The sequence below is a fragment of the Siniperca chuatsi genome, linkage group LG6 (assembly GCF_020085105.1).
Source record: "Siniperca chuatsi isolate FFG_IHB_CAS linkage group LG6, ASM2008510v1, whole genome shotgun sequence".
Lineage (NCBI taxonomy): Eukaryota > Metazoa > Chordata > Actinopteri > Centrarchiformes > Sinipercidae > Siniperca > Siniperca chuatsi.
Window position 1 is genome coordinate 3,583,202 of NC_058047.1, and position 12,798 is coordinate 3,595,999.

At 41.0% G+C, this 12,798-nt stretch overlaps 2 protein-coding genes across 5 annotated transcripts in view; one reads left to right on the top strand and one right to left on the bottom strand.

The window, feature by feature from the left end:
- Nucleotides 1-273: 273 nt before the first annotated feature.
- On the bottom strand, nt 274-5,813 carry LOC122878343 (NAD-dependent protein deacylase sirtuin-5, mitochondrial-like). Of its 3 annotated transcripts, XM_044201047.1 has the most exons (9): nt 5,235-5,547; nt 4,811-4,926; nt 4,553-4,686; nt 3,624-3,849; nt 2,952-3,039; nt 2,048-2,101; nt 1,788-1,911; nt 1,079-1,194; nt 274-980 (listed from the first exon to the last, which is right to left on the bottom strand). In XM_044201047.1, the coding sequence occupies exons 1-9, from the start codon at nt 5,261-5,263 to the stop codon at nt 911-913; spliced, it is 957 nt and encodes a 318-aa protein (XP_044056982.1). In that variant the 5' UTR covers nt 5,264-5,547; the 3' UTR covers nt 274-910. The 3 variants fall into 3 exon arrangements, with proteins under 3 accessions (XP_044056982.1, XP_044056984.1, XP_044056983.1); XM_044201049.1 differs by lacking the exons at nt 1,788-1,911; nt 5,235-5,547 and adding an exon at nt 5,794-5,813; XM_044201048.1 differs by lacking the exon at nt 1,788-1,911 and having other exon boundaries at nt 5,235-5,550.
- LOC122878342 (phosphatase and actin regulator 1-like) overlaps nt 4,922-12,798 on the top strand; it is a 37,181-nt gene continuing 29,304 nt past the window's right edge. Inside the window, exons 1-2 of one of the 2 annotated variants that reach the window (XM_044201045.1) lie at nt 4,922-5,239; nt 7,478-7,721. In XM_044201045.1, coding sequence (XP_044056980.1) covers nt 7,610-7,721 — 112 coding nt within the window. In that variant the 5' untranslated portion in view covers nt 4,922-5,239; nt 7,478-7,609. Of the gene's footprint in view, nt 5,240-5,809; nt 5,928-7,477; nt 7,722-12,798 lie in introns of those variants that run through there. The other variant, XM_044201046.1, reaches the window with a different exon arrangement.

Consider the following 12,798-nt stretch of genomic DNA (forward strand, 5'->3'; position numbering starts at 1 on the left):
CCCCTGGAGTACAAGTACCCCTGGTTGGGAATCACTGCAGTAAAGGACAGTATTATAATGCTCATGAACACAGTACTGGACTTGGCCTGCGCAGTGCCATCTTTAAACATATAGAGCACTGTACAGTAAATACACTACTACTACCATCACCACCACACACTGCAGTAATAAACTCTGATCATTTCTGATTCAGACGGTTGCATCATTTGCAACTCATACAGTATTTTAGATACATGCATGCACACATACTGAGGAAGCTCTGCAGCGACACTCTTCAGTTTATGAGTGCATGGATTTATTTCAGTGGACTTCATTTCATATGAATATGCTGTTTCAATCATGTCCAAATCTTATCAAACATACATGTAACAAATCTTTCACCTGGCTGAGTGAATGCAGTCACTGGTTTCCCTGGTTTAACTGGAGCTTACTCATGGCCACCAGATACAGTTTTCATCATTGTCCATAAATTCAGACAACACTCAATTGACACACACACACACACACACACACACCACATATCCCAGGCAGAGCCCACAGATCCTCTGGAAGGAGTCAGGGTTTTTTTCTTGTAACTGGAGGTGTAGTAGCCTACACAGCAGCAGCTAAACACTGCCCCCTACTGTCAGACATTCAATATTAATTAAATGCACAAGGAGTGATGAAGCCCCTACATGTGACCATATTTCATCCGTAGTCAATGCTATTTATTTGCGTCACTGTCTTTTTCAACATTACATTTTATAAACACAATTCTAACTTAAATTTGGTGTTTCTACAAAGACTTATGCCACCAAATTAATTTGAAAGATGCTATAATCACATAAAAATTTGTCACATAGGGGCTTCAAGTGTTAGACAGTCTGGTCTGTGTACAGCTGATGTCCACGACTCATTTTTAACTCAGGACTCATTGTTCAGTCTCGTGGCGTGCCAGCGCGGGGGGTAACGTGGTCCCACAGGGGCCATGGAAGTGGAACCTGAAACACAGAGAGAAATGTTGCCTATGCTGTAAACGGGACATAAATGAGTGAAAACGATGCATGTCTCTGATTGTGTGACAGTAAATGAAACATACTTGAAGCGCATGGTGGCCGGTGTGCTTTCCATGTTGAATTCAGCCACAGGGACTCCTCTGGCTGCCACCTGAGGAGCAAACATGGCTGCTGGATACACAATGGATGAAGTGCCAACCTGCAGAGTGGGGTTTTATTGAAAATTTAAATGAATAAAGCAAATAGCACAAACTTTTAAAAGGATGACAAGAGAGCAAAGGTAAAAGTTCAGGTGATTTTCTTTAAAAAGTTGCTTTATTTTAGAACGTTTTCAAAGAGAATATCTATATTAATTATTTATTTGTTTAGTACACACAACATAGTGTTGCTGTCAATGCAACATTTTTTGACTTTTATACAGCACTAAATGTAACATTTAAAACTTTGATATTCCTCCAAATACCATGGCAAAAACAAAGACTTCTCATGTTGCCAAAGCTGTTTTTTTCTCTTCCACCAGTGCTAGACTCTCAGACTCTCTGGTCTATCAGTCCTTTAGTCCTATTAATTCATTTTCTCTGCATGTGTTCACTCTCCAGGTATGCGTTTTCAATCATTTAGTGAAAAATATCAAACATTTATACAGTTATTAATGAGTATGGAAATAAAATTGCCAAGAACATTAGTGAATTTGACAGTAGTATTGCATGGCAGTAGTATGCATGCACACACACACACACACACACACACACACAAACACACACACACACACACACACACACACACACGTACCACTAGGCAGAGGTCACAGCTGTCCAACACTTTCTCTGCACAGGTGAGGATGTCTGAGTCCAGAGTCTCTCCAAACCAAACCACAGCTGGTCTCAGGAGACCGTGACAGCCTTTCTGCTCACACCTTAAACACGAGCGCGCACACACACACACACACACACACACACACACACACACACACACACACACACATTTTGTCAAAACAAATAACCTCATTTGAAAAGAGCAGAGCACTAAAAGAGAACATGAGTGTGTCTTACCTTGGCAGCTGCAGAACAGGGATCTGGGCGTCATTTGTGTCGGGGTCTGGAGCTCTGAGGAGGCAATTTGATAAAAGAGGTTTGGTGTTACTAAAAAGGGAAATTACACATGTTTCACAACATGTTTCTTGCCAATTCATGTCAATTCATGTAATTTAATACTGATAATGAGATTTATATTTTCCTTCATATAACAGGTGGTTGACAGTTGAATAGATTTTCATTATGAGAACACTGCCAGCATTCCAGCTGTCTTTTATTATTTTTTATCTGTTTTTGACACAATAAAAAAATCAATCAAAATAATAATACAAACATGAAATACTGACCACAAAGATAGATCCGCCTGAAAACTAAGATCCAAAGTGATACCTTCAATTACCTATTTATTAAATTTTACTCAATTTTATTCTATTAATTCATCTTCTGCATTAACTGTATTCTTTCAAGTGTTTTAATTCAATTTTAACACAGAAAGACGTTTACATCACCTATATGACTGGAGGTTGGCATTAAAAAGGATCAAAATCTAATCTGAATTACTGTTAACAGAGTCAGTATCAATCAGTTTTAACATTACATGATCAGTTCTGATATTAATTTTGAATTTTAGCACAGGACTTCTGTCATTTTATCCATGGCAGAGAATTAATTTATTAGTTGAACAATTCAGCGATTAAAAACTTCAATTTTAAATGTCAGATACGTGACACAGTGGCTTTTAAAGTGACATTTCCTTTTGATGAGGTGTTATTTAGCTCCTGACGTCTGACAGACCGCAACAGGCTTTTTTACGCTGGCATTTTGTTCTCAAATGAATATGATCAATATCTCTTATAACAAATTTTCATATTGTTGAGGCAAACAGTCCAATTCACCAAACGACACCAGATGAAGCTCTTACCCTTTGCCCTCCAGAGCGGCACAGATGGGGCTCTCGTAATTGGCTGCTTCATGACCACAGCTCATACAGCGTGTTTTAAACAGACTTCCTGGATTAACAATACAAGAGACAACAGATTCTTGCTGAAACAACTAGTCGATCGATTAGTTGGAAGACAGAAAATGAATCAGCGACTATTTCAACAATTTATTAATTGTTTTGTTTGATATATCAAGTAGAAAAAGGACAAACATTGGTAAGTCCCAGCTTCTCCAGTTTGAAGATTTGCATATAAAAACTTGATTTCTAATTTTATGACATTTCATGGACTAAACCATTGAAAAATGATCAGTGGATCAATCAGTAATGAAAATAATCAGGCGTAGCCCTAAAAGAGATGGGCAGATAGTACCAATTGAAGGACCGAGAACTATTTTCTCAATGAATTATTAGAGCCTATAAAATGCCGTCAAATTTCTTGTTTTGTTTGACCAACAAGGAAAAGCAGCAAATCAAATCAAATTAGAAGCAGGAAGTAGAGAATGTTTGGCATTTTGCTTGAGAAATTACTTTAACAATGAGTCTATTATCAAAATAGTTAATTATTGATTGAGTAGTGGAATAGTTAATAATACATTACTGCAACAATCCGATCCGTGCTGGCATTAGGTGTCTTCATTGTTTTCTACTTGCCGTGGATTTCCAGGATGTTTTTGGATCCGGCGCGGCGGTGGAGCTCGTCGATATTTTGAGTGACGACTGTCACCTTACGTCCCTGTTTGCTCAGTCGCTCCTCGCACTCAGCAATGGCCAGGTGGGCGGGGTTGGGATTTTTTGTGAGCATGACCTCGCGGCGGTAATGGTAAAACTCCCAAACACGGGAGGGATTCCTGGAAAAGGCCTCTGGGGTGGCAAGTTTCTACAAGATGAAAACGTGAAAAATGGCTATTAACCGACAAAAATCAGTGCTGATCGAACGATTCCTTCAAAAATTCCTTTATTATCACTAAAGCTCCTTTTTCACAATTGTTTTTGCTTGGCTAAATAAACACAGCACTATTTCAACTCAGCTTCAGAAATGCAATAAAGTTTAAAAGGAATTAGGTATGTTGGTTTGGTATGTCAGGACTATTTTTAGTCATAGTAAAACCTTCAGTGCACTTCCTAGGAGTGACTCTGAGATGCTTGATGAGTACAGACTGAAGAGTTATTTGTTATGTTTCCTACAAGCACTCTCAGCAAAAAAGTTTTCCATTGTGAAAGATTATCACTGTTTTACGACTCTCCGAATTGTAAAAAGACACATTAAAGGGTGACAGAATGATTTATAGAAACTGAGTAAGAGAAAAATGTTTCATATTCTTAAGTGGGGTGTCAGCTGCTATATGGATGAAAGCCTTGGGGAGTAGTTGGTCACATATTTGATTAATAAATTGAAATTACCTCGGGGTCTCCTCCTAGTAAGAGTAGGCTAGGAGACCCTGAGGTAGGCCGAGAACACGCTGGAGAGATTATATATCTCCTCTGGCTTGGGAACGCCTCAATGAGGGTAGGTTACATAACAGAAGCACCTCTCATTATAATGCAATATAGTTCAATAATATAATAACATGGTTGCATACCTGTGCTTGCCATTTTCTCCAGTAGCCTCCTGCTCCTCTGAAGGTGGGGACTCCACTCTCTGCACTCACCCCTGCTCCGGTGATGATGGCTATATCTTTGGCCTTGGAGAAAATCTCCCTGAAGGCTGCCAGGTCTTTAGAAATACATAACACAAAATCAATGTCAATAATGGAAGCTCATGTGGATGACAATATAATAATTGCTCGTCAGGAAGAGGATGTAACAGAAGCAGTTACTGTATAGAAAGTAAAGACTACCTGAACTGGGTCTGGCCATGTCTTGGCTGCCCCGGGGCCTTTTCAGGTGGGCATACAGGTGAGAGTTTATTATGCCTCTACAAGTACACTGGCGCACAATCATCGGGTTTTGGCGACTATGGAATAAAAATATGACACTATTCACAGTGGAAATACAGCTGACTTCCAACTCACTTTATGCCTTCCATGTAACCACTGCTTTTACAATTGAGCCTTGTGCACACAAAGCTATTTTCTTAAAATAATTACAGTACAAGCCAAACTTTGCCAAAAAAGAAAGAGCAAGGCGATATGTCAGATATGTCACTTCCGGCTGCCATCTTTGTTTGGATGAACCAAAAAGTGGCAACGTAGGAAACGTGATAAAAAACCTGTTGTTCCACCCTAACATGAGTGTTTGGTCAGTCTACAAATGCCTTCAAACCTGAGGTATGTTTTGTTAAATGGCCACATCAAGGGGTTCTTCAAAGTTTGGCCAGTCTTTATCTTTCACAAACACAGCTGCTTCGGTGTTTCCAAACTCTCAAAGCGATGGTGAGGGGAGAAGCACAACCTGGGGCTAGTTTGCAGTGTGGTCAGTTTTGTTCTCAGGAAGGTCATTGTGGCTTTTTAAAGCTTAAAGGTCATCTGAGCACAAAGCTAGCATGCTACTTAACTGTGTTAGGTAATTATGACACCAGCAAGGGGATTCAGTGCGATTCCTTCAATAATACAGTAATATTACGATAGTTTTTCTGCACAATAACAACAGCACGGACCTTCCTCTAGCGCAGTTAACAGAGCCTGTCGGTAGCTGGCAGTAAGGTATGCTAGCTAACTAAGCTAACAAGCTAGCGCTGATATCCAAGGAATCAGCTATTGACAACGGCTTCACCAGCATCACACTGCGTTTTGAGGGCAATATGGCGTGCCCATGGTTGTGTATTTCCATGGATGAGTTGGGTCATATCTAGATGTGAGGTTTGCTAACGCTAACTAGCTACCTGTCAGACCGAAGCCAGGACCATCAGCTGAAGGAACCAGGAACTCAGTCGGTGTTTTCTCTCATCCAACAGCTCAGCAGCTTTAGTGGATTGGCTAGCTGTCAGGAAATAAGCCTATCAAGAGGGTCAGCGAGGTAAATAACAACCGCTCAAAAAACAATAATAATGTGACCAGCAGATGGAGCATTTGTACTACAGTAGTCTTTTTACTGTACGTGTATTCATGTTTTTCCTTCCAAGTAACACTGGCCCCCAAAGAGGCAGCACTGTGGGTAGAAAATACAGATTCTTGTACTTTTGAACTATATATGTTTGCTCATAACAACTATATAACCAATATTTAGTTTTGTTAGATGGGCTGCTTTGTTTACTTGTATCCATAGCTGCCAATAAAAATATTAGCCCAAACTTACTGCATACTGTCCCTCTGTTGTGCTTTGTTACTGAAGTAATTGTAAAACCATTTACAATCAGTTTTTATTCTGCCTTCTCCACTAGCAGCTGGCATTGTATTATAAAGCACAACGTTAACAAACAAATATACTATGGAGTGGAATGCATATGTTTTGTATCATGTTTTTCCATTATGAATTTCATAACCTGTAATTACAACAGAAAACTTTTGGTGTCTCTTGTGGTTGACCCTGCAGCCTGGGTCAAACCTTTGACTTCTACTTTCTTTGTCCCACCCTGAATGCATTTGTTAGCCAGTCTTGCAGGTGTTGTCAAACTAAAAGACAACCTTATTGGCTTGTGGTGTCAGAAAGCTTCTCTCAAAGAGCCACATATGATCAGTACTTCATGACGGAGCTGCCAGGATGATTTCTTGGCATTAAGGGGAATTTAAAGAGGTGGGAGAAAACTGGACATGTCTTTAAATGGTATGGGTCATAGTCCTCAGTGTAAAGATGCCTGTGAGATTTGCCATATTTACAGCTAGCAAGCCAGCAGAAATGTTTGACAAAATATGACCAAAACGGTCCAAACTGTACATGTTTTGATTCTGCATAATGACTGTAGTGGGTGTGTTAACTCAGCGATGACATTTCAGTATCAAACGTGAACTTTAGATTTTTATCTTCGTTGTTTTTCCTGCAGTATTACTAAAAGTGACTTATAGGCCTAGTTTCTGTGATGTATCCAGGTCTGTGCTCTATAGTTCCTGTGAATATAGGTGCTGCAAAAAATGACCATTTTCATTAGCAATTTATCTGTAGATTATTGTTTTTTTTTATTATTATGTTAATTATTCCGTTTATGTCAAATAATTGTGAAAAAATGCTATCACAAGTTCCCAGACACAATGTGACATCTTCAAATTGCTTATTTTGTTGACAATGATATAAAATGTACAAGGATACAAACAGAGAAAAGCAACAAATCCTGCCATTTGAGAAGCTGGAATCAGAGATTGTTTGGCATTTTTACTTGATAAATGACATTTGAATCACTTACCAAAATTATTGTTGATTAATTTTCGGGAAAGTAATTCATTGACTAGTCATTTCAGCTGTCCTGTAGTTATAAGCCACACAGGAGTGTTGAAATGATGTGAATGTGGTCTGTTGCTTTTCATTGGCCAGTGTGTTCTTAACTTGAGCAGGTGGAGCTGACTTACAGGAAAAGAAGGGAACAGAAGCTCACCAGGCCTCTTCTTCTTCTCTCTCTCTCTCTCTCCCTCTAGCCTCCATCACCATTACAATAGCCCGCCCTCCTCCCACACCGTCTGCCCGGGCGGGTGCACGACTGGCTGCTGCGGCGCCGAATCTCTCGCAGTCCCGCCGGTCGCCAGTGGACGCTGCCCGGCTGGCCGAACATGGCGGCGGCCCCGGAGGAGGAGGTAGACCGCAGACCGATCCGGAGGGTCCGGTCCAAGAGTGACACGCCTTACATCAACGAGGCGAGGATCTCTCTGCACCTGGAGACAGGTAGGCAGCCAGCCAGTGACATGGCAGCTCTCCACTTCATGTCTGGGTGTATTAGCAGCCCCCACAGGGGAATATTGTTGTGAATCGGTTTTCGCTGCGAGAGAAATCGCTTCATCGTTTAGTTCTCACGCATCAGCATGACTTTCGGCTTTCATTGTGCAGCTCTGACGGTACCCATGGTGCTCAGCTGCACCTGGGTGGATGGTAACCACACAGTGACTCATGCACTGGGAGATGAGCGGGGAAGAAATTTCCCACACAGGCTGTTTTTTATCCCAACTATGCATGTGATATGCGGTCTGCAAGGCACAGTTAGGTATGGTAAACCGAATTACCCCTACAGGACGATTGATTGCTATAGCTCCAACCAGACTCCGCCTTGATTGTCGGCTGCAGTGAAATGCTGTGCGAACTTGGCCGCCTCTGGCTACTCATTTAAAATGCAGTTGTTGTTATTGCATTTGGAGAAGGACAGGTGAGGAATGGATGCTCCGGCATGCGAAATCCTCGCCAAATGTGGTGGCTTCAGCCCGGTTTGTCTGCGTGTAAACAGGTTAGATAAGTTATTGTTTCCTTTGTTGCCATGGTCACGATGGTACGCTGTCACAAAGACTGGACCATCGGCATCATGGTATGGATATACAGCTAGATCTATGTTCATTTCTTGTCATTTTATTTAAAAATAAACCCATTCTCCTATGCAGATCCCCCCACATGCCTGAGGGAGGCTGCTTTAGTATCAGTGCGGAGCTGTCCACTGCCCCTCGGTGCTGAAAATGCCACCGAGCAGAATAGGCGACCCGAGCCCGACGGCTTTGCACGGAATCGGCATTTCTCTATTGATGCTCATCCACATTACATATATGAGAGGGCATTCTCTATCTTAATGAGCTACTGCATCTGAATTGTGTTCGACCCTCCCCCAGAATTGCCCGATGTGACAAATCCCAGTCACGTGGTGTGTATAGCCTGGTAGTCTAGGCTAGACTCAAGCCTATATTTTCCATTTCGGACAGATGCCAACTCTAGAAAATTCCCCTGCCTGGCTATTGTTCTGCTTTGTCTTAATTTTGTCTTTTTTCCACCGCTGTCCTGTTAAACATGCATCCTGCAGTGCCTTATGTTAAACCAAGACTCTACATTGTTCAACAAAATAATGCAAAGGTTAGTGTGTAACATAACATGTCTAGATCTGTTTATATTTTAAAGCTACCCTTATTATTTGCCTCAAGCAATGTTGAGAAATCTATGTGGAAAAAACAGTCTTACATAAATCTTAATGAGACTGGGAATTACTCACATGCTTGCTCTGAAATGTGCCCCCCTCCCCCTTTTAGCCTGCTTAGACCTTTATGACTCATGGCGTTCAGACCCACCTACTCATAATCTCTCTAAACTGCCCTCTTTCTGGCCCTCAACAATCTTCCTCTTCTTTTTGTTTTCCATTAAGCACCTCCTTTCTAGGGAGATTAGCCAAGCCTCCCCAACATGAGTAACACTATTCTTTTTTGGAGCTTCGTGTCAGGCTTTCCATCAGGCACTTTTTTGGGGGGGTGGACGGAACAACTGCTGTGTCTTGCTAACAGTGCTGCTCCTGGCTATTAGCTGAAAACAGAGCAGGCAGGCTGCAGCTGCATGAGGCTGGCGTTTTTTTCTCTTGAACCATGAAGCATTCCTGTTTTGCCCCCCCCCCCCAAAAAATTTAAAAAAATATTGCTTTGGTCTAATCTCATATTTTCTTCTGTCATCAGTGAAGCCATCTTCCCACCCACTCCCTTGATTCCCATTTACCTCATGTTTGTGTGTTTAGCTGCTGTATTTGTGCATAAATCCAGCCCACTCTTTTCTTTGATGTGTGTCACCATTCATATGTGACAAATATCCATTCCACCTTCAGTGTGCATGTGTTTAATATACATGCTTGCCTGGTGTACATATGTGAGGAGGCCGGGTGTGTATGAGTACTCAATTTAGTAAACAAGAGTTTACCACCGAGGTTTTGCCAGACGCCTTTTTGTTGACCTCTTGAGCCCGATGCCACATTCATTACTGAACCAGGATGATTTCACTACAGTTTGTTTCTTTGCTGTCCACCATTGCTATCAGTGCTGAATCATCGTTCTGTTCCTTGCTCTTGATGTACTGTATGCCTTCGTTGACCTGATTTATTTGGATTCCAGGCAATTTGGGGAGAATTAACGACAATTTTAAGACATAAAGCGTGTATTCACTGACAGATCTTGAAGTCTGCTGAATCTAATATGCAGAGAAACTGCTAAAAGTTGCATTTGTTAATCTCTTGAACCCAGATTTAGTATTTAAAATGTACTTAAGTAGCTTTATAGTTCAAAACAGTTCTCCACACTGTAGGGCAAAATCACATGTATATTCTTTATCTGCTTGTTCCAACACTTCATTGGAGCTATATTTTGGTTATTACAAAGAATGTGACTTTGGCTTTTCATTTTCTGTTTCCTGCTGACAGTCAACATTTTTTCTTTTAACCATGACCGCGGTTGTTGCCCAACCTTAACCAAGTAGTTTTGTGCCTAACGCTAACCTTCTCTGACCTTAGCCACATAGCTTTTGTACCTAAGCCCAACCAAACGTAACCATGGCAGGTCACAACATGGCCATATGAGTAATTTTTGAGGCAGTCATTTGTAACGGTTTTGGATGACACTGATAGGTAATGTCGTCTTGCAGATAAGGGTGTCAGATCAGAAAGCATTTTCTTCATTTTGGAAGACAAATGATCTAATTAGTCGTTCAGTTTGGAAGATAATTTCAAGCTGCATCAATCTATTTGTGGACACTAACTCCAAAACAATTTGACAGACAGCTCTGATGTATTATGGCTTTTGAGCATCGTAATGTCTAATGTGTTGGCAAACATCGTGTTTGTGTTCACTTGATTTTTATTCACTTTCCTTTTGGCTGTCTCCTGAGAAAAATATCTGGCTCTTCAGCTGCTAGAGGTTCCACTTTCTTCACAGTCTCTAACTTTGTCTGTCGGCTGTTTGGTGCTGGACAGGTAGTGTGCAGTGGGTTTATCAGAGCTTGTTTGCTGCCTACTGCTGCTAGAAACAAGTTTGAACCAAACTGTGAAGTAGCTAAAAGAGGCTGAAAAGCTCTGTAGAGCTCAGAGTTGGGTGAAAATATTCTGTGGGTCTGTCACTAGAAGTGATTGACCCTCTCACATTACACAGCTATTTGATTCACTGGTAATATATAAATATTGATTCATGCAGTATTAAAGTAAAGTTCTGATTATTAAAGTAAATGATTTGTATGCACTCGTAACAATGCACCTACCAGTCAGTCTAGCATAGCTTAGGAAGTTAATAAGAAAAACCTAAATTTGAAAACGTTTGCAAAATATTTGTTTCATTCTTTACTGTTTTTATGCCGATTTATTTGCCCAAATCCATTTCAAAGTCTTTTGGCATTTCTGCTGTGCTCCATCATCTTGAGCCAGTCCAGATCCCAGGCAGCACAGCTCTGCTCCAGCAATGTAAATCCAGGTCAGCTCGGTTAGAGCTTAGCTCTTCTCACAAAGACCAAGACGCAGGCATTACTACGCTCTCATTCAAACACAGAGAGCTCTAATACAGACCTGAATGGAAGACTGAGACAGTGGGGGCTTAAATGAGAGGAGGTGGAGGAACAGGAAGAGTCTGATGAAGAGGACAGCATGGCAGGATGGAGGCTTCTAAATTGTGGCAACATAAAGACTGGAACAGTGGAATAAAGAAAACGTTGTCCGTCGTCCATACAATAAGGTGGGAACTGTGCACAAACAAACCACCTCCCACTATCTGAGTAATACTCTTTGTCTCTCTCATGCACATACATCAACACTGCTATCTGTATACATTAGCCTTGAGCAGCAGAATGGCAGAATACAAAAGCACAGGGGGGGAAGTGTGAGAGCTTTAAATGCTGAGGAGTACTTCCTGCCTCGCTGCCTCCCACCAAACAAACAAAACCCCTCACTCTTCCTCCTCTGACACGTGGGTCCATCCATTCAACTCAGACAAACTCACCATTGTGCTGAGAGCAAAAACCTGAGCCAGGGAAGGAGTGTGACTCAGACTTAAGCTGACAATCAAGATAGTGGGGAGGTCTCTCAGCTGGTGTGATGTCAGAGTACAGGAGCATATAGAAGTGTGGCTTAAAGGAAAACACATTTGGACACCGCTGTGTATCATCAGTCTGTGATGCTAAGTGTTCAAAATCTGTATCAGGATAAATTGTCACATTTATCTTAATAATGATACATTGACATTTCTTTTCTCATGCTTATCATGCTAGTGTTCTTTTCATATTTCTGTCTGGTTTAGTTACAGTATGACACAAAGATTCTGGACTGGACATTGGGCTGATTGCTTGGTTGATGTCATTGGTTGTTGTAGATATTCTCAGTTTAATTATATTGGATTCAGACTATTGACTTATTGAAAAAGTCATTAAGAGATTCACAGCTTCTGTAACTTGACAAATTAGATTTTTCATCCAGCCCTACTCAATCCTGGAGTTGTACTGCAAGGAAGTGCTATTTCTTATTTTTCATTTGGTTGTACCCACTTTCCCTCAACCTATTTCATCTCCTTCTACTTCTCTCAAGGTATTTGCAAACCCCATACTATGTACTAGTAGCATGCAGTATGTAATATATGGTAATGTTACTATATTTATACTTGATTACGTTAACGTTAACAGGAAAGATGCAATGTGTGTGCTGACGTTTGCAATCAAATCAATTACGTTTTCTTGTAAACAACGTTTCTGTTAAAATTCAGTGTTACTCACCAAAATGCATTGTATATGTCCTTGAAGCCTAACAAATGTGTTGAATGCATTTCCTTCCTCATAAAACATTAGCAAAGCTGATTTTTTTGAACATTTTCAGGGATTTTTGTTTCCCTGAATGCCTTTTGACAGCCCTTACACAGCGAGTCTGAACTTGCTGTTTTCATCACCCGTATGTCAGGGAGGGCAAAAGTGATAGTAATACCAGTGGCACACCAAGAGAGGACATGTTTCCAGGTGAGATAAAGCAAAAGTTACTCAACAT

Coding starts and splice junctions, on each gene's coding strand:
- LOC122878343 (XM_044201047.1), bottom strand. CDS start 5,263: ATGTGGCCATTTAACAAAACATACCTCAG. Junction 1,912..2,047: donor CCTGTTCTGCAGCTGCCAAG/GTAAGACACACT, acceptor CTCGTGTTTAAG/GTGTGAGCAGAAAGGCTGTC. Junction 1,195..1,787: donor GCTGTGACCTCTGCCTAGTG/GTACGTGTGTGT, acceptor CCCACTCTGCAG/GTTGGCACTTCATCCATTGT.